Consider the following 27,589-nt stretch of genomic DNA (forward strand, 5'->3'; position numbering starts at 1 on the left):
GCATATCAAAATTAGAACTAAAGCTGTAACTAAATCTGGGCTGGACCAGGACTAAAGCAAAACTAAACCACATGTGGATCTGGACTAAAGTTGATACAAACCTGGACCAAATCAGGACAAGTGTGAACGGTATTAAAGGATCCATATTTTACTATTTTCTAATCTATGTTCTTTTTTTTTTGCTTTTTGGCTTTCTGAGTTCTTCTCTCAAACTGAAAACACTCAATTCCACCTTGTGATGTCATGTGGTAATAGAGTAAGTGTGTTTTTAAACTCCACACACCTTCGTTGAAACGATTTAGATCATTTGAGCACTGGAATTTCTACTGAACAAATGTAAACAGAGCTGTTGATTTGAAAACTACCGCTTCATGACATCACAAGGTGGAACTGGACTTTCGAGATGTAGACACAGTAATAATAAAGGATTACTCATGTCTGAATGAAACAAAACACAACTCCAGGTCTGTTTTTCAGGACAAAACGACACTGCAAAAAGCTAAATCTATGTAAGTTAAAATGACTTAAATTAAGAACATTTCTCTTTATTTGAGTCGATTTAACTATAAGTATAATGATCTACCAATGGAACAAGTGAGTTTTTCTCAATTCAAGCAACATTAGATTGTGCAAGAGTTGTTGTTTTTCTTATCTTAAGTGTAGCAAGATGTATTTTCATATTTTAAGTACAAAAAGTGCAGTGTTCCAGTGGCAGATCATTTTGTTTGTCAAGTGAAATCTACTCAAATTTCAATAAAACTTTCTTAATTCAAGTCATCTTAAAATGGCTAGATTTGGGTTTTTGCAGTGCATTCTAACATGGCTTAAAGGGGCACTGTGAAACTTTTCTGGTGGAGCATCTGGCACCTCTGTCTCCATGGAGATGTTGCTGCTCTACGTGGAATATCCCGTTTTTTTTGTTTTTTTTTTTACTTAAAAACTCGCACAATTCTTACACAAAGTCATTCAAAGTGCTTTACAGAATAAGAAATACATTAAAATCACAATAAAAACAAATCAAAACATAAATAATCATCATGAAATTAAAGATTAAAATTAAAACAGAGAGACATTAATTTACGGAAGCCGAGAGGGGTCACAGCAAACGCAAACGCCGCAACAAATACAAATGCGACAACACAACAAAAAGCCACAACAAACAAAAAAAAGCCACAATAAACCAAAAAAAGCCACAACGGAAATGACCGCGGGACTCTATTTTAATGCAAACGCCGCAACAAATACAAACACCACAACACAAACGCAAACGCTGCAACACATTAAAAAGCCACAACGCATCAAAAAGCCGCAACACATCAAAAAGCCACAAAGGAAGTGACCGCGGGACTCTATTTTCTGACGGACTGATCAAGCGGCAAGTGAAGAAGAAGAACTACAACATGAAACGAATAATGATAAAACAATAAATTACTTTTACTTACATTTCCAACTTCTCCGTTCCTTTACTTTTCACGTTCTAGTTCTTCTTCTTCACTTGCCACTTGATCGGAAAATAGAGTCCCGCGGTCATTTCCCTTGTGACTTTTTTTGGTGTGTTGTGGCTTTTTTTGGTTTGTTGTGGCTTTTTAACGTGTTGCAGCATTTGCATTTGTGTTGTGGTGTTTGAAATTGTTGCGCCGTTTGCATTAAAATAGAGTCCTGCGGTCACTTCTGTTGTGGCTTTTTTTATGTGCTGTGGCTTTTTAATGTGTTGCGGCTTTTTAATGTGTTGCAGCATTTGCGTTTGTGTTGTGGCGTTTGTATTTGCTGCGGCGTTTGCATTAAAATAGAGTCCCGCGGTCATTTGCGTTGTGGCTTTTTTTGGTTTGTTGTGGCTTTTTGTTGTGTCGTCGCATTTGTATTTGTTGCGGCGTTTGCGATTGTTGTGACCCCTCTCGGCTTCCGTATTAATTACATACATTAGAGATCGTACCGTGACTGAGCTCACCTTTCCGCAGATCTGGCATGACACTAAGCCCTACGGAGTCACCTGCTGTCTCCGTAGAGAGAAATCAGTGTAATGCCATACCCTGGAACATTCCTGGCCACATCTCCATGGACAGAAGCAGAAAAGTGATACAGCGCACCTTTAAAACTCACAAAAAATAGAACTTTAAATGAACTCCCGTGCTTTTACATGATCCTATAACAAATCCCAAGGTCAAGGTGTCGGTAGTGAATAATGCATATAAGCCCTTTAAACTGTCAGGAGAGTGAAAGGTTACCCCCTCCTTCCCTCCCTCCTTCCATCCCTCCTGCTGTCCCTGTGCCCAGACTGGCTCCAGGCGGCACGTGCCCGGCGCAGGTGACACCTCCTGGGCACCGGGCGGCCGTCATTAGCCTGTTGTTATGGGAGCGTCCGGGGTTGCCAGGTTTGCGCTGTCAAAATCCTCTGGTGTGCCCGGGGACAAAGCAATTATAGAGAGCGGCACAGGCGATGATTCAGTCAGCCGTGGCATCTGACGGAAACGTGGTCACATTCAAACGCTGCAATTCATTACGGGCTCGATTAAAAAGGCTGCTGTTTTCAAAATTGGGATACGTGGCTGAAACTGACCACAATTTGTATTCGAAGGTTTAGGGTTCAAGTATTAAAGATGTAACTTCTTCACCTGCTTGTCTCCATGGAGATGTTGTTGCTTTGCCTTAAGTTTTCTATAATATTTTCATAATAATTTTACTATACTATGCAAAATTACACACTTTAAGTCTTGTTAGAATGTTCTGTCATGGGTTCGTCCAAAATAAATGTAAAGAAATGATGGCTCAGTCGATAAAAACTTCACTTGAGTGTGTTTTTATTCACACCACAGCCCAATGTGCAGAGTGCAGTATTTACAGTGGAAATGATGAGGTAAATTAAAAAAAAGAAGTATTTACACTAATATTTCCAGTAATAACACAGTAAGTCAGCACCCATGTAGTCAGGCCAAAAACAGACCAAAGACTGGAGCTCCCTCTTATATACCCCTTAGCCCCTCCCCCTGGGCCAACCAGTTAACGAAAAATAGGGTTTTAAGGATTTAACATGAGAAAACCTGAAATGATGAACATAAATCAACTTGGAAACAAACAGAATAACTTAAAAATAACTTAAAGGGCCCATCTCGTGCAAAATATCTCTTTTCACGTTGTATCTTCTGCACATAAACAAGCACAATTTGGGTTTTGGAACATCCATTACACAATAGTTCTGATTTCTGATTGTACTGATTTCTTGGAGACAGTCACAGACCAGGAACTATGAAAGACAGACTATTACTCCTCCCCCCGCCCGTCCTGAGAAAACACAGGCTCCGCCCTCCAAACGTGACGTAGGCGACGAGTGAGCCGCCCTTCCTCCGCCCATCTCAGGGAGGGAGGGGGAGACAGACGTGCACCCTGATAGTGGTAGGAATAAACTTTTATTCATCATGGAGATACAGCGCGTTCAGCCGCATGTGTTGGACCTGGAATCGGACGAGGACTTTGAGGAGCACGAAGCTCAAGCACCACGTCCACATCAACTGAACATTACTGATTGGTAAAGTATTAATAAACACTAGTAGATCAACTTATTATATCGTGTTCACTGCAGTGTGGAACAATGAGCTTATGCTGTCACTTTTGTTTACGTGTTCATGTGGGAATTGTCAGCCGATGTGGGGTGGAGGCGGTGGAGCGGGCCGGGTGTGAAGTGCTTTGTGCTACGTCAAACGTGTCATAGGTGTATCTGCCGCGTCATCATTGTAGCAGCTTTAGTTCATTGTCACGTGGGAGGGTGGCAGAAATACACTGTAATTTGTTTTTAAAAAAAAAGCTGAATCAATCTAAAAACCACTTTGCGACATATACAAGGCCCACACATCACTCTTAGAAGGTAGAAACCTCTGAAAAGTTGATTTTGCATGAGGTGGGCCCTTTAAAGAACCCGTCATATGGTTATCCTCAACTCAATGTAATAACTTAAAAAAACAAACTAAATGTACAAACTGACTGCAATGTTTGAGTCTGAGATCATGTGATTTCCTTTAGCGCCCCTATGCACTATTTAGAGCATGACCAGGAAGTGCCTCGGTTTGGCCCCGAACCAGAGAAGGGCGGGAATACAGCTGCAGGTAAGAGCGTGTGGGGAGTAGGCGTGGAGTGTGCACCCTCGAACGCACTAGCAGAGAAAACAGAGACCAGGTAGCGGGAAAACAGTCTGTGGGGATACAGGACCGCGAGACACATGAGCGGCCCTGTACATGAGGAATACGGTCGGGTGATGACGGGGCAACTGTGGGCGCTCTGTCACATGTTCCCTCGTCAAAAACAGACCTGGAGTTGTGTTTTGTGTCATTCACACATGTTTGAGTAACCCTGTATTATTAATATGTCTATCTCCAAAGCTTAAAATGTTCTGTTCACAAAAGTCAGTTTAGTGTAATACAGGATGTAGAATCAGTGCAGTAGTTTCATTAGTAGGATTCACGCTGATTGAGTTGTGATAGTGCTTTAGAGGGGGAGTGACTTAGCACGAAGAGCAAAGGGACGAGAGACTCAGAACATCAAAAACAAAAGTGAAACTTTTCTAGGTGAAATGCTCAAAACTCTTAAAGGTAACATGATGATCTAAATAGTGTATGTTCTGTGTGAGCAGTTAATACCCCATAGAAGGAAAATCTCCTCTTTCAAGACTGTCCTCATGCTGTGATGCTGCAGCAGATGCAGAATAAACTTCCTTTCCTTTAAAAGAGCACACACACACACGCACACACACACACACATTAACGTGTAGACTGTATTCACCTTATTCTGTAAGTTGTGTTGTATTATTTTGTATGGGGCAGATCCTCACAGCAGATAAGTTGAATATGGATTATAAAGCTGTTTTAAAGCCTCCACAGAATCTGTGCAGTGCGACTTTTTGGTGCACATGAACATTTTACACAAATGAACTGACTTTATGTCATTTTGTACCTGCAAAACGATTCCTAAATTCTCAGTTGAAATGAAGGGGATTCCTGTTTAACTGTTAGTGCCACCACAAGAAAGCGAGATTTAAAGTTGCTCAAGACAAGACACTTGGCAAGACATTTCACTGGCATTATCGACTCCAGTCCCAGCTGCTTACGACAGGGAATCTGGTATAAAACCCAGTTAAGGAGGTTTTATAGTTGTGCGTCGACTCAGCGCACACCGCCTTGTTGCCTTGTCGCTGTCATTTTTGATTTATTTGTTCTCTTTTGTTTTTGCTCTTTTTTTCCTGTATGTAAATCCCCTTTATGAACCCTGGACCCTGATTGCTGCGGCAGTTACGGCTGGACTGTGGGTGGGCTGTGACTGTCCCAGAGCACCACCCCTCTCCACCAAACCCGGGACTCCACCGGCCAATGAAAGTGTCTGTCTGCCACCAGCTCAGGGCAGCTGGATCTTTCTGTGTCAGCTCACCACTAGTTCTGTTCTGTTGTGTCATGTCTCATTTTGAGTTGTTACATAGCCCGCTGGTGATTTTTTGTTTTGTTGAGACACTTTTTTAAGCATTAGGATTACAAACTTGAGTTACGTTACCATTTGTTTGTAATCAGTTAGGAAATAATTAAGGCAATTTTTGATTTTCTTTCTAATTTGTTAATAATTTTTGTTAGAAAACCTTAATTTGATTTGGTATATTTTTTACCAATTTTTTTTTCTGTTAATAAATTACAATTTTTAGTTAACCTTATACATCTGTTTTTTTTGTTTTTTTCTTTTTGTTTTTTGTGTTTTTTTTTTTTTAGCTGAGTTGGTCGTAACAATTTTAACTTTACTTATTTAATTTATTATTTTTTTTTTTTACTGTAAAAAAAAGTTGTAAATGTTGTTCAGTGATCATGGGCGGAGTGGAGAGTTTGCAATGCAGCGCCCATCAGCACTCCACCTACCCTCTTAAAAATAAAAAAATAAAAAAAGTGGACTAAAAACAAACACTTGCCGCACTTGAATCTTAGATAACCTACCTCGAATTATATTGAGACGTTCTATGTCTTCCAATGCATGGTGTTTGAGATGTTCGACAGGAGCCTGCTTCACTTGGGTGGACACAGATTAACATTAAGTGAGCTCCGTCCAATAACACACTAGCTCCTGGTGATTTTAGAGGCGATCGGTGAAGCTGTGATTGTTCACGCCGACTTAAAAGCCAGGCAACATTATGCTGGTGAGCAAACTGGTCAACCTTTAAAAGTTAAACTTATTCTCCCCGCCTCAGTGTGGCTTTCTGAACGAACACTTCCACCCACATTCTGAATTCACGAACGGTTTATACTCAGCACGTTACAAGGCATCCAGCATCTCTACTGTGTAAGGTCGGACTAATGGGCTGACCCTGTAGTGATGTGTATGAATTGGCTTACATGTGGGGACCAATTGGCTAAAACGTGCGGCCGAATTACATATTGTGGGAACGAAATTGTAATTTGAGGCCACGATTTAGTGTATTTTTTCTCGTACGTCATCAGGCGGGCTCCCTACCAACGTCATGAGCCAGTCAATTTCTGTTTGTATCCTCCCCTTGAGTGGATTCTCAGTCTGGTCACTTTTAAAAAATCGTCGGACCTGGGGTTGTGCACTGCTGCGATGTTTCCGTATTGTTGTAGTGACCAGATCTGTGACTGTTCAATGACTGTCAGGCTTCAGCTATAAACCATCGCTCATGTGTCGACGCACCACTTCACTCTCAATACTGACAGAGCCCAAACTGTACGAACAAGTTGGATACTTTAGGTACAGTAGCCGTGCTGGTTGAAAGATTGGTTTAGGTTTGTCTAATTCGATTGGTAGCTGTAAATAGACTAATAATTCAGAGTTCCTCAAACATGTGGATGATGAGGTAACCATTTTACTCAAACTGCTTTAGCGTACTATTGTGCTCATGGGCAGGACACCATCCACCATGCTTATGTGAAAATGGGATCATATCACATTGGGGTTAGGTTAATTATCTTTTAGTAGGGTGATCGTTCTTTTGCAGTGACTGGTCCTGCCCTGACCTGCCTTTGTTCAAAGCCAAACTTCAAACCTACTTATTAAGAATGGCTTTTAACACTTAGTGGCCCCGTGACACTTTCTTTATTTTAATGGTGTAATGCGCTTTGTTGACCTGTTTGTATGATGTTTATTGTTTTGTTTTTTTAATCTTGTTTTAATGTTGTACAGCACTTTGGTCAGCTTTGGTTGTTGGAAGGTGCTATAGAAATAAAGTTTGATTGATTGATTGATGTAATAATAACAGAAATATTGTGATATTGTATCGCCAAAAGTTTCACAATAATATCACTGGGCTGTCACAATATATTGAATTACAAGTTCCTTTGCTTAAATACATGGTTTTATAGTAGCAACAGCTTATGAACATTATGAACTACATATCCCATGATTCATTTCAGTGCAGACAACATGAAGAAATATGTTTTTTACTTGAATTCTTGGGATTATGATGGAAATAATTCACACCAAAATATTGTCAAGGTGTTTTAAAAGCAAAAACGTTTCCTATCAACAGTTATATCAGCCTCTTCAAAATATCGCAATTAATATCGTACCGTGAGATGCATATCGTGATAATATCGTATGTGAGATTTAGATATTGTTACAATCCTATCTTTTAGTTATAAATATTAGAAGTGTTTTTGCACAGAACAAAACAAGCCAACTCCTGGGCACGCTGGGTAATATTTTCACATAATTAAATATTTCAGTTTGTCTTTTACTTATTCTCATTGTATTTTTATTTTACCTTATAGCCTTTTCTTCTTTGCTGCTCCGTGGTTGTCCCCTCACACACACACACACACACACACACACACACACACACACACACACACACACACACACGCACACACACACCCACACCCACACACACACACACACACACACACACACACACACACACACACACACACACACACACACACACACACACACACACACAGAGTACATGAGTGCTGTGCTCCTGCTGGGACATAATGGCCTCACGCTGTCTGCATGTTTGTGTGAGTGGAGGAGGAAGACCACAGTGTCCTGAGGAGGCGCTGCCGAGCAAAACATACAGCAACAAGTGAAATAAGACAACAAGACAGGTCCACTATGGAAAATATGTACAAAAATATCTTTAAGCTGGTGGAATTAAGTGATGATTTAATTAAACCAATAAGACTCCAGTTGCCTGAGCAGTCAGTTCCTTCTACATTCTGTTCAAATCTAGAAGGGTTGGACCACAGAGCATGAAAAATGTCAGTCCAGAAAAGCCTGATCTGGTCACATGTCAGAAGCTCAGCAGGGCCGGGCCTGGTCAGTAGTGGGATGGGAGACCGCGGGGAATACCAGGTGCCACAGGGGGGCGCCAGTGTGGTAAAACTACTGATGTGTTTTTAGGAAAGACTTCACTGACATGGCCCAGTATGACTGTGGTGTGTGTGTGAGTGTTGATGATGGTCGGAGGGGCGGATGGTGCAGATTGGCAGCAGCATTTCGGTCAGTCTGTCCCAGGGCAGCTGTGGCTACAACAGTAACTCACCACCTCTGAGTGTGGAGTGAATAAATAATGCACCAAACTGTAAAATTACTTTAAGAGTCTGGAAAAGTGCTGTATAAAACAAATGCATTATTACATATATTTATCATTATTTTATGTTCATTATTAATAGATAAGTTGGTAACACTTGATAAAAAGGTGCCATAATAAATAGCAAACTAGTAATTACCTAACCCTTTGTTAATATTTGTTAATTGTTACTAAAATCCCAGTTTGGCACAAGTTAATACTTTTTTCATCATTAATTAAACATTAGTTATTTGCATTATTAACTATTACTATTAACTAATATCGTATTCATATTTGTTAATAGTTAACTAAATGTCTTTTTGTGTTAAGTATGAGAGTCCCACTGTAAAATATTTGCTGTCCTTAATAAATGTTATAAGAAACATTTATAAATCGTTAATAATTATTGTTCCAACTTTATTATAAGGTGCCCCACACTTATATTTATATATTACTAATATTTGAATTAAGCTTAACCAACTTTATGGTAAGGATTCTATGAGGAGTGGTTCATATTGAGAAAAGCAGAAGCACAGTTTAATAACAGTTAAATAATAATGTGTCATGTACTTTTATATTAACATATAGTTTGTAAATAAACATTTAACATTTAAATGATGTAAAAATAACTTCATTAGTGCCAAAAAGACATTTAGTAAACTATTAACAAATATTAATATGATATTAGTTCATAAATTGTTTTCTACTTGTTAAAACATGAATACACAGATTTTATGCAAACAACTAATGTTTAGTTAATGATGAAAAAAATAGTAACTTGTGCCAAATAGATATTTTAGTAACAATTAATAAATATTAGCGAAGCGTTAGGTAATGATTAGTTTGTTGTTTATTATGGCACCTTATTATAAAGTGTTACTCATAAGTCTTTGTTCCTTCTTTATAAAGCCCAATTATTGTCTGGCACTGAATTTATTTTGTTAATATTAGACCATTCGCTCAGCAACAACAATATACACACAAAAATCCAATAACACACGAACATACCGACAACATCAGAATGAACACTGACTTTGTGACTTCTTTGTATTTGTGCATATGTAAACTGTCCAGTCTTTAGTCCTCTCCAGTAACAGCAGTGAATTGTCCAGTCCAAAAGGTCCGTCTAAGTCAATAAGTGATTAGTCCTTAAGGAGTCAGGTGACCGACGCGACCAATCAGAGCGCAGCATGTGCAGAGACAGACTGAAATGAGATCAGGAGGCCAGCTCTGCTAAAGCTCCTACCTCCTCAGCAGATCACACCAGCGCCGGATTGTAGTTTATTTAAATACATAAATAAAGGAATAAAAATGTAATTAAAGGTGCTGTACCTGATTTTTACATTTTTAAAAACAGAACTTGTTCATCGTAAACAGTTTGCAGTAGTCACTTAACCTTATGCATTTAGAGAATCCAAATTACTCACCACGATGAGTTTTTCAACACTTCTCTCAACTTTCAGAGAGCAGTGCGGAGTTTTGCTGTCACGGTAACAACAAATAGCAGGCTAATGTGCACTTCCTTGATGCTCAGACAAGAACAAACGCTGCAAGAGCTGCTTTTACAATATATCTGAACTGCTTGTTTTCATGAATATAGACAAGTTGAGAGAAAAGCACAGACATCTTTTCTGTTCACAAATGCACAAAAGCTCTTATTTTCACCACATTTTTTTGAGTGAGAGCCGGGCCAGATGGATTCTTGTGAGTTTGTGAACTCACAAATACTTGACCAGGCTAATGTTCTGCAGTATGCTTTTAACATTTTCTGTGTTGCATTTATTCAGTTATATGTGGTTTATCAAAGAATACCTTGAAATACATCCATGGTTTGTTCAAAATCACATCAGGATTGACTTTTCAGAGATTTCAATCATGTTATAGCTGTTTCTCCATCTCATTTAGCTTCTTGAAATTGCATTTGGAGTGATTCGTGCATGTTTGAGTAATCTTTAATCGCTTATTTTCAACCCGTTTTCATCTCCACCGGTACTCGCCCACTGCTTTGCACTTTCTTTGTTCTCCAATTTTATTTTCTTAATCAGTGATACACGTAGGATTCAGCAGCGTCGCAGTCCTACACTCTAGTTCAGGGGTCTCCAACCTTCTTCTGGTGAGCTACCTGTACAAAATGAAAATGCCAGAGAGCTGCTCATATTAACGGCTGCAAGAAACTGAGTAAAGAGCCACAAAAAGAGTTAGATGGAGTACAGTTAGATGCCTATAAAACATATTATTAGTGAGCAAAGTTAGATATCAGAATAATACAGTTACTTAAATTTAGTAAATCAGCACAGTGCTTATAATTCAGAAATCCCTTGGCACTCTACTTGGGCCCCATCCACACTAGTACATATTTGAGTCATTTTCGTTACAGATGCAGTGTTCGATCACACTAATCCGAATCGAAAATGGCTCCAGAGACGGAACGATCTGATGCCACCAACTCCCACGAATTCATCTGAGATCTGATCTGGTACTGTGTGGACACCTGAAAACGTTGATACACTAACTAGGGCTGTCGCAATAACCGCAATAACTGGCAATAATAAGAGGTCCACCGTGATCACCGCACGTGACCCCGACCCAGAGTCCTGCACGGGTCCATTTTTAGTGACCCGCCCAGACCTGTTAACATTCCACCCATTACCGCCCATAATAACCCAGGACTAACCCAGGACTAAGGTGTGTGCCCGCGTAGACCGTCGGGTGACCACAGGTGAAAGGACCGCAGAGCTCCTCGGAGATAAACGGAGCCGTCGCCTGATGACACTTTGTGGATACCTGCTCCATGTGCTCGTGCTAGGGACTCTCTCTATTAAGTTCGTGAGTTGGTGCAGGACTCTGACCCAACCTGGTGCAGGACTCTGACCCGACCTGGTGCAGGACTCTGACCCGAGCTGCCACAGTGAGAGCTGGAGAGATGCAGCGGCACTTGTTCCAAACCAAATGTTACTTCTCTCATGCTACACACGCTATATTCACACGACAACCAAGGTACATGTGCATCTGCAACAAACGCATCATCAAAGAGAGTTTTCAGAGCCGCTGGAAATATTGTAACTCCGGGTGATGGGGGGTGGGGGAGGGGTGAAACATCATTGCATACCGCGCTGTTGAGTCGCTGTACCCAAGACATGCTATATTGGTCTCCAGAACAGTTGATAGTCAAGGTCGGTTAAATACAATCAATAAATGAACCAATGAACCTGCCCAGGGACGACAGGTGGAAATTAGCACTGATGCTACAACCTGATGAACAATGCATCTCTCCTGTTCAGGTTAATGCAAAAATTGTGCGCTGTTCCTGTCTCAAATAAATAAATAAATAAATAAATATACCGCACCGCAGGAGAAATTCCCTAACCGCGACAGCTCTAACACTGACGTAGAAGCTCTAGTTGCATCCTTATTGGACCACGTCACTGTGACATCATGTGACACTATTGAGGAAAATATTTTAAACACACCATAGACAAACGGGAAACAGCGTAGCTAGTAACTACATAACTACTTACTACTTTCACTCTTGCCATGTTCCTCAGCTCAAAATCGGCTGCTGCAACTTCAGACACGGTGCTCCACTTCCTTGTTTTTACCACCCACGTGACGTTATGACGATGTACATTTGATTCAGGCGGTTTTGCGTTACAGTGTGGATAGGGAAGGCTTTGATTGACACAGAAACGACATGTCTGGATGCAAATCGTTTCTGATACAGTGATACGGTGATTCATTTCAGTGTAAATGTAACCTTGGAAAGGGGTGGAGAGCTGCTGGGAGCTCCTAAGCCACAGGTTAGTGTGATGCGCAGCTGTCCATAGGAGGTGCCGACTAAACGTTCAGACTCCAGCCTGAAGTGACCCAAATCCGATTTTTTGGCCCCTATGTGACCTGTATCTGATCTTTTAATGACAGTCTGAACGACACAGATCAAATTTTTTCAAATGTGACCCAGGACACTTGGATATGTGCTCCTAAAACCGATACATATCTGATCTTTTGACATGCGACTTCAGTCTGAACGGCCAAAGTGCATTCATCTACTTACATGTTATCAACAAGCCACAAACGTCACTATTCTGCACTGAAGTAGGCGAAAATTGTTAATGAACTATGTGTTAGTAAAGCGAAGCACATCACCACTCACCACTCTTGGCTACGTCTCCACATCCACACGTTCCTGCCACTGCCCCACAAAACACCACGGCCAAAAACCTCGTCCTTCTCCTTCTCAATCTCCTCCTTAAAACAAGTAAGTTGTTCATGTTTTGGCTCCGGTACGAGAGGAACTTTAAAATCTCCAGGTGCTCGAATGCTGCGTCCATGTTTGGACAACTTCCGTAAACACAGAGCACGCTCACTGTGGATGACATCGTGTCCTCCAGTGCACATGTGGGACACTTTTGGGCTGTTTAATGTTCACACTGGAGTCACATACATTACATACATTTATACATTTAATTGGAAATGTGAACGACCTCGCAAAAACATCGTATTTCACAAAAAAATCTGAATTGAGCATTAAGCCCTGCAGTCTGAACGTAGCCTATGTTGTGATCACATTTACGTCAGCTCCCTTCAGACACTGCAGGCGAAAGTCAGCGTACTTCTTTCTTTTATTAAGTCATTTTATAGATGAGTATTGGCAGCAAAACGTGTTCTTTAAAAAACTCCAGTATCTTTACATTTCACCTGCAGCCCCCTCCCCCTCTCTCTTTTGTAGCGCAGACTGCGGACTCGGCGGTGGCCTTTCAGACTAACAATCCTCCAAGTGGCGCTCTGATGAAGTATTGTGCAGCCAGTCGTCCGTGACATTTAGAAACCACTTCCTAATTTGTCTTCAGGGCCGCGAGCAGAAAATATGGAGCTAATTGTTGGGAGTCGATAGCTGTCACTGAGCCCTTTGTGCACTCAATAATGTGTTATACTTGGATAAATACTGAGCGGAGGCAGTTGTAGTACGCTCTAATGTACTGACTAATGATACTACGGCATAAATTAACAAATGAAATATTGGACGTGAATGATTATGATTTAGTTTTGCTTTCAAATATTAATGGCTTCTCTAACACATACAAGCAGTTTAAATAAGAGCGAAAATGACACGTTTTGGTTAACATGTTAAAAGGGAAAAAGGGAAGAGTGAGGGACGAAGTCTGGAGGGCTAAAGGAGTGAATGATTGGCGGAGTCTGGAGGGCTAAAGGGGAGAGTGAGGGGCAGAGTCAGTGAGAGCGTTTACATGCACATCAATAACCCAGTTATGATCAGGTTTTTTTGAGTATCCCGGTTTCTTGATGGTGCATGTAAACGCAGTATCCCGGTTACTGCAACATAAAGTTGAGTGCGCATGCGTCCAAAAGACACTTTCCAGTCTTTTCACCACAACAGTAGCGACATAAATAAATTGACCAACATAAATAAAGTGACCAAACGAGTGAAATGACTGTAAAATAAAGAGCTGCGCTAAACCTGCACACGTACAATCTGACCTGCACTCGTGTGATCGCAGAAAAGCTAAAACATGAACTATCTCCTATACTATACATGCACAGAACAGACAAGCCCCTCAGCACACACTTTATACACTTTTCTCAGACAGGACAGGTGCAACCCTTTTTACATCCTTCTTAAAACTTACTGCTGCTGTTGTCATGTTATTTTCCTCTTTCTTGATGTAACGAACTGAAGATTAATTTATTCCGTAATGGAGCCCAACAGCGCAGAGTCCCGCACGGGTCCATTTTTGGAGACCCCGAGTACAACACCGCAACCGCGCAGAACAGGACCGCACCTGCCCATTAACCAGAGATTATATCAAACTTTTGCGCTGCCTACGCCACGGACTGAACCAAGACTAAACCAGGACTAACCCAGGACTGATTCCACGACTGAACTAGGACTAAAACAGGACTAAACCAGGACTAAACCAAAACTGAAAAAGGACTCACTGTCGGGACGGGCTCGGAGGTGACGCAGGAGAAAGGACCGGCTCAGCTCCATAGCTCACAGAGGTAAACGTGGCAATTACCCGATTGCACTTTGCAGACAAACTGCTCGGCGTTTTCTCTCTTAAGTCCAAGATTAGTCCTGGTTTAGACCTGGTTTAGTCCTGACCCACCAGTGTGTAATTGCTACCCACCTGTAATACACAATACGCGTAAAGCATGAAAAATTGCACTAAAAAAATCCGAGAACCCCCCCTCCAAGGTGTATTCACGGGTATTCACAAACGGAAATATGGTCACCCTAGGTTTCTCAGTGCGCATGTAAACGCAGTAACCCGAATACTGACATGACCGGGATATGGCTAATAACCGGGATACTGATGTGCATGTGTACACACTCATTTTTATTTTCATGAAGTCCAGAACATAGACATATCAAGCAGGTGACGGACCCCCAACCAAAAAGTTACACAGTGTACCTTTAAATATGAATTTTCTTTTCACTTTCTAACTGTAGCGGTAAAAGTGTCCCGGTCCAATTCCGAGCGAGGGACTCTCTACATTCCGGTTTGTGGAAGTCCATGTGGAGAGTGTAGCTAACGGCCCTTGACTCTCCTGCTGTCCCCTCTGCAGTCCAGCGTTCCCGCCGTACTGCTGACAGCTTATTGTTAGAGGAAGCCATTCTTCTCCACGCGTCTGCAGCGGTGAAGGATGCCCCTGTCAGCTCCCGTCAGCTCCGGTCCGACAGGCGCTCTGACCATAACCTGCCATTACCTCGCCCGGCGCAGACAGGGTGTACAGGAAAGAGTGATGGGTCTATGAACAAAGGACAACGCCAAGGTCACGAATGAGGGAGAGGCGCCGTGGTGGTGGTGGAGTGAGGACTGGAAAGCACACTCGCCTCACAGCAAGAAGGTCCCCCGTAAACCCTAAACGTGCACATTAGGTCAAATCCTCCAGCTAAGGTAATCCTGACTAAGACTAGCTCAAGATCTAGAGGTGTGTTGAAGGATGGTCAGATGCAGATGATGAATTTTCAATGCTTTTTACAAGGAATTATGCTTTGCCAGAGACGGGTAGAGTAGCCAAAGGTTGTACAAAAGCTAGAGTAACTTTATTTCAAAATAATATTACTAAAGTGGATGTAAAAAGTGGTGGTCTAAGAAATTAGAAAGATTAAAACCATTACTCAAGTACTTAAAAAGAAACTATCGGGAGGTAACAGCTGATACATCATTTTAAAATAATGCCAGTTGAAGGAGACAATGTGAAATAATGCACATAATCTGATATTTTCAAATTGTAGACATAAAAATTAGATGAACAAAATCATATCTGAAGGAGCGCTGCAAGAAACACAAATCGTTTCATATTGTCGACATAAAAGAATGAGAACTTCGCACATCAATTACACATACAATTACTTCGTAACTATATGTAATATGTAACTATGACTCTGTTTACACGAGAACGGTAGGTAAAAACGGCAAAATATTTTATCGGAAGTGCCTTTCGTTTAGATCAGGGGTGGGCAAAATAAGGTCCGGGGGCCAAATGCAGCCCTTTAATCCATTTAATCCGGCCCGCTGAACTTTAATAATAATAATTTTCATTGCTTTAAAAGTAATTTCCATAAATAGCAAATACTGTGGGACTTGAAAGACAGATATTTAATTGTAATGCTTTGTAATGATTTTCACTTATGGGATATTTCAATCACATGGGATATTTTTTCTCTTATGAGGTGGATTATCAAAAAAAAAACTCCATCCATCTGCCCCTGGTCCGGCCCTTCCTTCAAATTTTAGAATCCTTTGCAGCCCACGAGTCAAAAAGTTTGCCCATCCTTGGTTTAGATGGTGACGCGTTTTGGGGCTTAAAAATGCAAAAATCTGAAACAAGCCTTCAGAATGGAAAAGTTGAATGTGCTCCGCTGTAGCGTTTGCGTCTACACTGCCCAAGACGCAAATCTCTGGTCAGATCTGCTCACGTCGCGTACGGGTTTACGTCACATACATACCTGGCATGTACACCCAAACAAATTCCACACACTTTTGCGTCACCGTATGCATGCAGATTTCCTCCAGAAAATGCTCGTCTAAACCCGGAATCAAAAGTGAAGACGCAACGCCACTTTTGCATCTTCTGGTCAGACCGTCATCATATAAACGTAGCCTGAGAACTGAGACAGATTAAATGAAGAAAAACCTTTATGTATACCTTGTTGTAAGTAATTTGAGTCTGGTACGGTGTAATGCATCTGAAAACACAAAGCGGTACTTCCTGAGTTAAATACGGCAAAGTAGAGATAGATTGTTTTATTGGTTGACCGATATTTGGAATGAAGAAATAACTGCACAACACATGACTACACAGCTTTGTTATAGGCTTGTAGTAAAAAAAGAAAAAAAGGGCATGGGAGAATTTGTAGTCAATTTAAACATGCCTAATATAAGTTTTTGGTTTGGGGTCCATCATTTGGTTGTTTCTATGGATATAAAAGTGAAAAAAACGCACAGCACACTCACCCTTTCTCTTTTATTTTTCACTTTTTTCAGTTTTATTTTACCGTTCCTTGCATTTGCACCTTTACAAGAACTTTGGTGTGCGGTTTCTGTTTAAATTTTTTCTATGGATATGTCATTTCTCTGCCTAGAATGTTCCACGGTACGACAGTAAACAGCTCTACCTTACATTTATTCAGTTACAAGTGGTTTTATAGCTCAGAAAACCTAGAAAAACAAACATTTGGACTGGGGTTTGATGGACCCTCCACTGGAAAAGTTAATTTCATTTGCGGAAAATAATCAAAATCTGACCAAAAATATCAGTCCAAAAAAAATATCGGCAGAGCTTATTGGACTTTGATTGCTCTATATTCAGTATTGGCAATGAAAAAACAAAACAAATCGGTCCATTTCTAATCACAAGGTGGAACAGAGCGTTTTGAGGTATTGAGAAAAATGAACTAAGTCTGCAGTATTACTTCACAAATGCTCGGATCAAAGAGAGCACAACTGGAGATTTATTTTTTGATGAGAAAACCACACGCGAGCTCCAAAACTCCAAAAGACAAACGAGCATAGTGTGACCTTTAAGTTAGAGACCTCTCAAATGTATTAGTGTTTCGGCAGCTGAGAAAAAAAAAGAAAAAAAAAAACATCTTAAATCCAGCACAGAGCGGAAATCAATGCTCTAAAGCTTATCTGGGCTAATTGCAGATAAATTGCTGCAGCTGGCCATTTGCCCGTTTCTGTCCACTTCACTAGACTCACCGACTCCTGCCTCGGCAAACAACACATCAAGACAAATAAATGAAGACTGTACACGAAAACAGGTCCACACTATGAGAATGTAACTAAGGCTGCGTTCAGACTGCAGCCTGAAGTGACCCAAATCTGATTTTTTTGGCCTCTATGTGACCTGTATCTGATCTTTTAATGACAGTCTGAACGACACAGATCCGATTTTTTTCAAATGTGACCCAGGCCACTTGGATATGTGCTCCTGAAACCGATACATATCTGATCTTTTGACATGCGACTTCAGTCTGAACGGCCAAAGTGCATTCATCCGACCTACACGTTATCAACAAGACACAAACGTCACTATTCTGCTCTGAAGTAGGTGAAAATTCGCCACTCTTGGCTACGTCTCCACATCCACACGTTCCTGCCACTACCCCACAAAACACCACGGCCAAAAACCTCGTCCTTCTCCTTCTCAATCTCCTCCTTAAAACAAGTAAGTTGTTCATGTTCTGACTCCGGTACGAGAGGAACTTTAAAATCTCCAGGTGCTCAATGCTCGTGTCCATGTTTGGACAACTTCCGTAAACACAGAGACGCTCACTGCGGTTGACGTCATCGTGTCTCCAGTGTCACATGTGGGACACTTCCGGGCCGTTTACTGTTCACACTGGAGTCACATACAAGTCACATTTAATTGGAAATGTGAACGACCTCGCAAAAACATCAGATTTCACAAAAAAATCGGAATTGAGCGTTAAGCCCTGCAGTCTGAACGTAGCCTAACAGATATGACGTTTTATAGACATAGTGTAAAGAGGAAAAAGCTGTATGTAAGATTGTAAGATGTCTGTTTTTCTAGACATGTTCAAGTCAAATATTGCTCTTACTGATAACAATTATAAAGCTGATTTATTCTTAATGGTGCGTTCTGTAACTTCTGATAGAGGTTCTGTCAAATGCTTTTCTCCATGGAGATGTTATTGCCAGTGGTGTGTGAAGCCCTCTCTGTTTGCGGATATCCAAAATGGGCCCTGAACAAAACCAAGAGGACTAAAAAACAGGACAATAGAGAATTAGAACCCAGGAGAAAGGGGGTAACTATTCCGTACATGGCTGATGTTTCTGAAAAACTATAGAGGATTTTCAGACAACATGAGATCCCGGTCGATTTCAAACCTACAAACACTTTAAGACAGAAACTGGTCCACCCAAAGGACAAAACACCGAGCCACAAACAAAGTAATGTGGTCTACTCCATTCAGTGCAGTGAAGACTGCAGTGAATGCTTCATTGGAGAAACTAAACAGGTACTTCACAAGAGGATGAACCAACACAGACGAGAGAGCAACACAGGACCTCAGTCTGCTGTTCATCTCCACTTAAAAGCCACGGGCCAGGGGCCAATCAGATTAGAGGTGGGACCAAAGCCCCTGTGGCCCCTTTCCTAGAACCGCCCCTGGTTATTGCTTTGTCTGGTATGTTTCACAGTACACAGTACCTTTCTATCTTCACTGAGACCAAACCAGTTCAAGTTACAGGTCAAATCCGCTCACAGTCACAATGCCTGTTTTTCTAGGTATATTTGAGCTATAAAACCACTTGTAATTGAATAAATGTTACACTGTGGAAAATTCCAGGCAGAGCAATGACATCTCCGAGCAACAAGCAGGTGACGGACCCTCCACCAGAAAAGTTACACAATGCACCTTTAAGTACAAAAACATTGGACTTTGATTAGTTAAGTTGTTTATGTAATAATTTGGTGTTTTAGTTTTCAGACAATTATTATATTATGACGAAGACTATTTGGCTGGTTGAAACACGTTGGCGTCTTCTCTCAAACAGAAAAGACTCCACTGTGTTTTTAAACTCCATACACATTCACTAGAGTCATTTGGACCATTTCAGTCCCAGAATTGCCAGTCTCTACTGAACTAAAGGTAAAAAGAGCCACTACATGACATCACAAGGTGGAAAAACAATGGCATTTTGAGCTTTGGAGATGTAGAGAGACATATAAATAGGAGTTACTCTAAAATGTATGAATGAAACAAAACAACTCCAGGTCTGTTTCTGATGAGGAAACATTATAACATGGCTTAAAGCTCGAGAGTCAAAATGGGAAAAACTGGTGGAAAAAGTTTTAGAGAAAAGTTTCTATTAAAAAAAAAAGCATTCAGTGGAGCTCATGCCTTGACTTGCAGTTTTAAATAGATTTTGGACAAACTCGTGTTCGTGTTGGTTCCCAGAGGCTCCCCCTGTCCTGCTCTTGTTGATTGCACACAGGCTGGAGCTCGCCTGGTCCCAGACGTGATTCTCCATATGAGTCTCCGTGACTTATCAGAGGGATTTCAGGGCTGTGTGCAGAGCTTCATGCACTGGGCAGCTGCTGTGCTAATCCAAAAAAGAGCACAGGACACGCAGGTAGATACAGATGAAAGAACATGTTGTGTATTTTTCATCCGTGTGCATGTTTCTACAGCCGTTTTGTGTGCGAGAGACTTGTTTAACAGCCCATATCAGATCACCTGTTGTAGTTCCAGCTAAGTCGCCTTTTCCTGGTCAAATTGTGTTAAAATAAAGCTCAGATTAAAGTTTAGTAAAGCAAAGTAAACAGAGCTGAGCCTAAAGTTAGAGTCACAATATTGAAATCAGCTGCAAAATAGGGATGGGCATGATTGGCCGATTAATCGATAATTGATCATTAAGAATTTCGTCGATTACCTTCATCTTTAATCGACAAACCGAATGTAGGTTGCTGTGATCAAACGTCTGTTTTTCCCCGGACATATTCGTTTTTCACCTCTGTCCTGGCTGTCCGAGTTTTTTTTTTTTTTATAAAGTGACGCAAATGTTCGGGTTTTCATTACCTTTCATTGGGCCATTAAACTGAGCGTCTCTCGTAGCTCTCTGCACTCAAACGGAGCGAGCAGACACAAACAGTTGGTCAGCTTGCAACATGCTGAAGCACAAATGCACACACGTAGAAACCGTTTGACCTCACAGCATTAGGATTCGTTCGCTCGACGGTAGGCCGGTACTATTTTTTTATTTAACCAATCACTGCTATTTGGTCGAGATGTATATAATGCACCACTAACGGGGATAACTGGCAAATTAAGCTTTTCCCAAATCCCGTAGGAAGAAGGACAATAACGTCTTTCCCCTTGATAAAATTCACCAAACATTCTCTTTGTTTCAGCTTTAAATCCTCGATCTTGGGAATCGTTGACAACACAGAATGTCTGGAATAAATGGTTCTTTGCTGATTGGCTGGGGTTCCTCTGTTTTTTTTAAATTGTCTAGTGTATTCTGATTCCTGACCTAGTCGCTGGAGAAAAATGAAAATGAGCGGAGGCACTAGGTGGCGCCAGCCTGGCTTAGCTTTAGTAGGGCTGTGTATAAATATTGAAATATTGATATATCGTATTGTTTAATTTGATGATACAGTATCGTGGCCTGCTTTATTGATATATCACCAAGAGTATTTTTATGTAGAGTTTATTAAATTATTTTGTGTAAGAGCTATAATTGTGCTGACATTTTCACTGTTTTGATGAGTAACATGGGTGATTTTCGTATTAACTTTGCACAAAGGCCTCCTAGTCAGAAAGCCCACTAGTCAGAAGGCTCTGTAGTCAGAAAGCCCACTAGTCAGAAGGTCCTGTAGTCAGAAAGCCCACTAGTCAGAAGGCCCACTAGTCAGAAGGCCCACTAGTCAGAAGGCCCTGTAGTGAGAAGGCCCACTCGTCAGAAAATCCTTCCCTCTTCTATTGGTTTGTCAGCAACATTTCTCTTGAACAGTTGAATGTATATTTGATGAAAGCAACAGGGAATAATCTCTGGATATCAGGGAAGAATTAGTAAACGTTTGGATGTTTACCAATTAAAAATGGCTGCAACATCAAAATTTTTAGAAATATTGACAGGAAAATGCATAATCATGCATCAGCATTAGCTAAGGCCAACATTACTTAATTTGTTGATTTACAAACCCACCAATACTATATTAAAAGAAAAAGATTTTAAATAAAATTGAAATAAAGGTTGTAGAGCTCGAATTACTGAACATTTTGCAAGTTGTTGCCTGAAAACAGACAATTATTAACCCTGTTCCACTTAAGATGCCATTTCCACCCAAATCATTATTTCCTCAAACAGTTTTGCTGTATTTTAAGGGTTTAATATATTTACTACTTTTAATATTTACTTTTTAAAATATTTAAAACTTGAAATACAATTTCATTTGTAACAATTTGTAACACAACCTGAACATGGATTTTCTGACTAGAGGCTCTTCTGATGATAAATCTGACCCCTGTTTTTCACTGAATTGCATCAAATCGATTTGTAATATATTGTATCGAATCATATTCAATCAAAAGTGCACTGTTTCAAAAAATGTATCATTTCGTGGCCTACGTATTGAGGTATGTATCGTATCGGCAACTTCTTAATGATACCCAGACGTAGTTTTCAGACACAAATTTCCACATTTCCACATTTCGACCGCTCCTCCTAACGGTTTTGTGTGTCCTGTCCTTGTTTTAACTGTTACTTTATTGGGAAGCGTCTTTGTGTTACCGTGAAAACCAATGTAAACCAGTTTTTTATTATTATTATTTTTAGAACTGAAATTAGTCATGCATAGGGCTTATAAACACTTGTAATTCCCACATTGTCCCGCCTCAGCACCCTGCGCGAGAAAACCGCCAGATCTGTGTATTTCTCATCACACTCCTTCATAATACCAGTCCCTTTGGAGATTGTTTAACAGTTCATTACATGGCAACCTCTCGTGACCCCCATTAGCCCAGAACCAGAGGCCGAGCCCGACCCGCGGGACTAACTCCTTGACTAATTTCAAAACGCTCAAACGCAGGAAAAATATTTAGGCATGTTAATTAATTTTTGTCGGTTTAAACGTTTCAGAAAATGTGGGTGTTTTTATTTTTTTTTTGTAGAATTAGCTTTAGGGCTAATTATGCGTGATTGCTCTATCAACTTGCAGATTTCACACAGCGCGGTTACCATGGCATCATACATCCCGAGTCACAACAGTTCAGATTATTCTCACAAATTGGAAATACTTGAGGGCTGGAATTATTAAAGGGCTATAATAAATAATAATAAATGGACTTCTAATAAAAAAAAAAAGCAAAATTCCATAATTAAAGATGCCCTTTTTCATTTTCTTGTTTCAGTGGAGAAGTTATTGCTTTGCCTGGAATGTTCCAAAGTATGGCATTAAAGACGACATGCTGTGCTTGTGTCTGCTAAATAGCTCCCTACAACTGTACAACAACTCACCCGTATGGAACAGATAATACTCCCTACAACTGTACAACAACTCACCCGTATGGAACAGATAATACTCCCTACAACTGTACAACAACTCACCCGTATGGAACAGATAATACTCCCTACAACTGTACAACTCACTCTTATGTAACAGATAATACTCCCTACAATTGTACAACAACTCACCCTTATGTAACAGATAATACTCCCTACAACTGTACAACTCACTCTTATTTAACAGATAATACTCCCTACAACTGTACAACAACTCACCCTTATGCAACAGATAATACTCCCTACAACTGTACAGAAACTCACCCTTATGTAACAGATAATACTCCCTACAACTGTACAACTCACCCTTACGAAAGAGATAATACTCCCTACAACTGTACAACAACTCACCCTTACGAAAGAGATAATACTCCCTACAACTGTACAACAACTCACCCTTACGAAAGAGATAATACTCCCTACAACTTTACAACGACTCGTTCTGATGTAACCGATAATACTCCCTACAACTGTACAACAACTCACCTTTATGTAACAAATAATACTCCCTACGACTGCACAATAACTAACCCTTACCAAACTGATAATACTCCCTACAACTGTACAACTCACTCTTATGTAACAGATAATACTCCCTACAACTGTACAACTCACTCTTATTTAACAGATAATACTCCCTACAACTGTACAAGAACTCACCCTTATGGAACAGATAATACTCCCTACAACTGTACAGAAACTCACCCTTATGTAACAGATAATACTCCCTACAACTGTACAACTCACTCTTATGTAACAGATAATACTCCCTACAACTGTACAACAACTCACCCTTATGTAACAGATAATACTCCCTACAACTGTACAATAACTCACCTGTATGGAACAGATAATACTCCCTACAACTGTACAACAACTCACCCTTAGGAAAGAGATAATACTCCCTACAACTGTACAACAACTCACCCTTAGGAAAGAGATAATACTCCCTACAACTGTACAACAACTCACCCTTACGAAAGAGATAATACTCCCTACAACTTTACAACAACTCGTTCTGATGTAACCGATAATACTCCCTACAACTGTACAACAACTCACCTTTATGTAACAAATAATACTCCCTACGACTGCACAATAACTCACCCTTACCAAACTGATAATACTCCCTACAACTGTAAAACAGCTCACCCTTATGTAACAGATAATACTCCCTACAACTGTACAACAACTCACCCTTATGGAACAGATAATACTCCCTACAACTGTACAACAACTCACCCTTATGGAACAGATAATACTCCCTACAAATGTACAACAACTCTCCGAACTCTCAGAGGTTCAGACCAATCACAGAGCAGCACTGAGGTTTATGGTAAAGTCAGAGTAGTAGTTTGTCGTTAGTTTAGTGTAGTTCGTTTGTGCGTTTGTGGACAGGGAGGATGTGTTTGCTTTTCTCTCAAATGGATTTAACAAAAGTTTGATTTAATTTGACTGTAGTAAAGCTTCAACCAATCAGATTTAAATATTCAAATGTCTTTCAATTCAGTTCAATTCAGAGTAACACAAATTGAACTGCAGTGAGCCGGGTTAGAGTTCATAAGCACTTTTCACAACTTTCAGAGGCCAGAAGTCAGAAGTCTGTCATCATGGTAACTAACAACATCAACAACTAGCATCCCAACAGCGCACCAGCCTCACTTCTTTGTTTGCAGTGGAAAAAATGGCTTTATAATCATTAACAGACAGCGCACAACAGTCTCTTTTCATTTTAGAGCTGCTTTTACAATCTATACTGGGGCAAGGTTTTACTTTATTTAAATTTGCTTTTTACTTTATTACTTAAAAAAAAAAAAAAAAGTGTGTCGCCCCTTTAATTCTTGCTGTGCCTACATTTGTGCTGGAGTTGAAGCCAGCGTGGCCTTTGCAGGGACAGTGTGCTCTGAGTCTGCGGCAGATGAGACGAGCTGTGGCATTAGAGACGCCACTGACATTTACCTGAGAAAGCCTCACAGCAGCTTAACAATCACCACCTGTCTGTCCCCGCGCCTGTCTGTCCCTGCGCCTGTCTGTCCCCGCGCCTGTCTGTCCCCGCGCCTGTCTGTCCCCGCGCCTGTCTGTCCCTGCGCCTGTCTGTCCCCGCGCCTGTCTGTCCCTGCGCCTGTCTGTCCCTGCACCTGCTCCTGTCTGTCCTGCGCCTGTCTGTCCCTGCGCCTGTCTGTCCCCGCACCTGTCCTGTCCCTGCGCCTGTCTGTCCTGCACCTGCTCCTGTCTGTCCCTGCGCCTGTCTGTCCCTGCGCCTGTCTGTCCCTGCACCTGTCTGTCCCTGCACCTGTCTGTCCCTGCACCTGCTCTGTCTGTCCCTGCGCCTGTCTGTCCCTGCGCCTGCCTGTCCCTGCGCCTGTCTGTCCCTGCACCTGCGCCTGTCTGTCCCTGCACCTGTCTGTCCCTGCGCCTGTCTGTCCCTGCAACTGTCCCTCTTTCCTCATGTGTCCCGCCTGTCTCTCTGTCCCTGCACTTGTCCTTCCTCATGTGTCCGCCTCTCTGTCCCTGCACCTGTCTGTCCCTACCTGTCTGTCCCTACACCTGTCTGTCCCTGCGCCTGCCTGTCCCTGCGCCTGTCTGTCCCTAAACCTGTCTGTCCCTGCGCCTGTCTGTCCCTGCAACTGTCTTTCCTCATGTGTCCCTGCCTCTCTGTCCCTGCACCTGTCTGTCCCTGCACCTGTCTTTCCTCATGTGTCCCGCCTCTCTGTCCCTGCACCCGTCTGTCTGTCCCTGCACCTGTCTGTCTGTCCCTACACCTGTCTGTCCCTACACCTGTCTGTCCCTGCGCCTGTCTGTCCCTGCACTGTCTTTCCTCATGTGTCCCGCCTCTCTGTCCTGCGCCTGTCTGTCCCTGCAACTGTCTTTCCTCATGTGTCCCCGCCTCTCTGTCCCTGCACCTGTCTGTCCCTGCACCTGTCTTTCCTCATGTGTCCCGCCTCTCTGTCCCTGCACCTGTCTGTCCCTGCACCTGTCTTTCCTCATGTGTCCCGCCTCTCTGTCCCTGCACCTGTCTGTCTGTCCCTACACCTGTCTGTCCCTGTCTTTCCTCATGTGTCCCGCCTGTCTCTCTGTCCCTGCATTTGTCTGTCCTTGTGTGTCTCACCTGTCTTTTTGTCCCTACATCTGTCTGTCTGTCCCTGCACCTGTCTTTCCTCATATGTCATGTCTTTCTGTCCCTGAACTTGTCTCTTTGTCCCTGCACGTCTGTTCTCATCTATCCTGTCTTTCTGTCTCTACACCTGTCTGTCCCTGCACCTGTCCTTCCTTATGTGTCCCGCCTCTCTGTCCCTGCACCTGTCTGTCTGTCCATGCACCTGTCTGTCCCTGCACCTGTCTTTCCTCATGTGTCCCAACTCTCTGTTCCTGCACCTGTCTGTCTGTCCCTGCACCTGTTTGTCCCTGTCTTTCCTCATGTGTTCCGCCTGTCCCTTTGTCCTTGCACCTGCCTGTCCTCATGTATCATGTGTTTCTGTCCCAGCACCTCTCTGTCTCTGCACCTGTCATTACTCATGTGTCCCACCTGTCTGTCTGTCCCTGCCTTTTCTTCATGTATCCCATCTGTCTCTCTGTCCCTGCACCTGTCTTTCATCATGTGTTCTGTCTTTCTGTCCCGGTTTTTCCTCATGTGTCCCACCTGTCTTTTTGTCCCTACATCTGTCTCTCTGTCCCTGCACCTGTCTTTCCTCATGTGTCATGTCTTTCTGTCTCTACAGAAAGACAGGGTACATGTCCCTGAACCTACCTGTCTCCATGTGTCCTGTCTGTCTGTCCGTCCCTGTACCTGTCTTTTCTCATATGTCCTGTCCTACATGTCCTCCTGTCCGTCCCTGCACCTGTGTGTCTCCTTGTGTCCTCGGGTACCGTCCTTTCTCTGACATTTACCTGAATAATCCTCTGGGTTCAATGTGACGGGAGCAGCTGAACAATATCCACCTGTCCATCCCAAATGATCCTCCTGTCTGTCTGTCCCAGCACCCGTCTGTCCCTGCACCCGTCTGTCCTCATGTGTCCTGTCTCTCTGTCCCTGCACCCGTCTGTCCTCATGTGTCCTGTCTCTCTGTCCCTGCACCCGTCTGTCCTCATGTGTCCTGTCTCTCTGTCCCTGCTCTGAAATTAACCTCACCCTTTCTTTCACCACACCTGCAGTGACAGTTCTCAAGTCAACATCTACTTTTACTTTTGTTCAGTAGAGATTGTCAATTCCTGATCTGAAATCATTCAAATGATTGTATGGAGTTTAAAAACACAGTGGAGCACGTTCTTGTATTACCACATGACATCAGAAGGTTGAACAGAGTGTTTTCTGTTTGAGAGAAGAACTTAGTCTAAATCTGCAGTATTTGTGTGTTAAACATGTGTGAATGAAATAAATAGTCCAACATGGGCCTTTAAATGCCAATAAAAATACAAGTAATGCAAGTAGGGCTGTTTGATTATGGGAAAAAATCATTATCACGATTATTTTGGTAAATATTGAAATCAC

At 41.7% G+C, this 27,589-nt stretch overlaps 1 protein-coding gene across 1 annotated transcript in view; it reads left to right on the forward strand.

Moving 5' to 3' along the window:
* Positions 1 to 27,589, forward strand: part of LOC110156660 (thrombospondin type-1 domain-containing protein 7A-like) — a 594,009-nt gene that overhangs the window by 17,386 nt on the left and 549,034 nt on the right. The window contains exons 2-4 of the mRNA XM_055163373.1: positions 4,015 to 4,097; positions 15,128 to 15,334; positions 24,968 to 25,331. Of these exons, the coding sequence (XP_055019348.1) occupies positions 4,015 to 4,097; positions 15,128 to 15,334; positions 24,968 to 25,331 (654 nt within the window). The remainder of the gene's footprint in view (positions 1 to 4,014; positions 4,098 to 15,127; positions 15,335 to 24,967; positions 25,332 to 27,589) is intronic.

Source organism: Boleophthalmus pectinirostris, unplaced genomic scaffold (genome assembly GCF_026225935.1).
Source record: "Boleophthalmus pectinirostris isolate CB_2022bp ecotype Guang Dong unplaced genomic scaffold, ASM2622593v1 HiC_scaffold_6, whole genome shotgun sequence".
In the NCBI taxonomy this organism is placed as follows: Eukaryota; Metazoa; Chordata; class Actinopteri; order Gobiiformes; family Gobiidae; genus Boleophthalmus; species Boleophthalmus pectinirostris.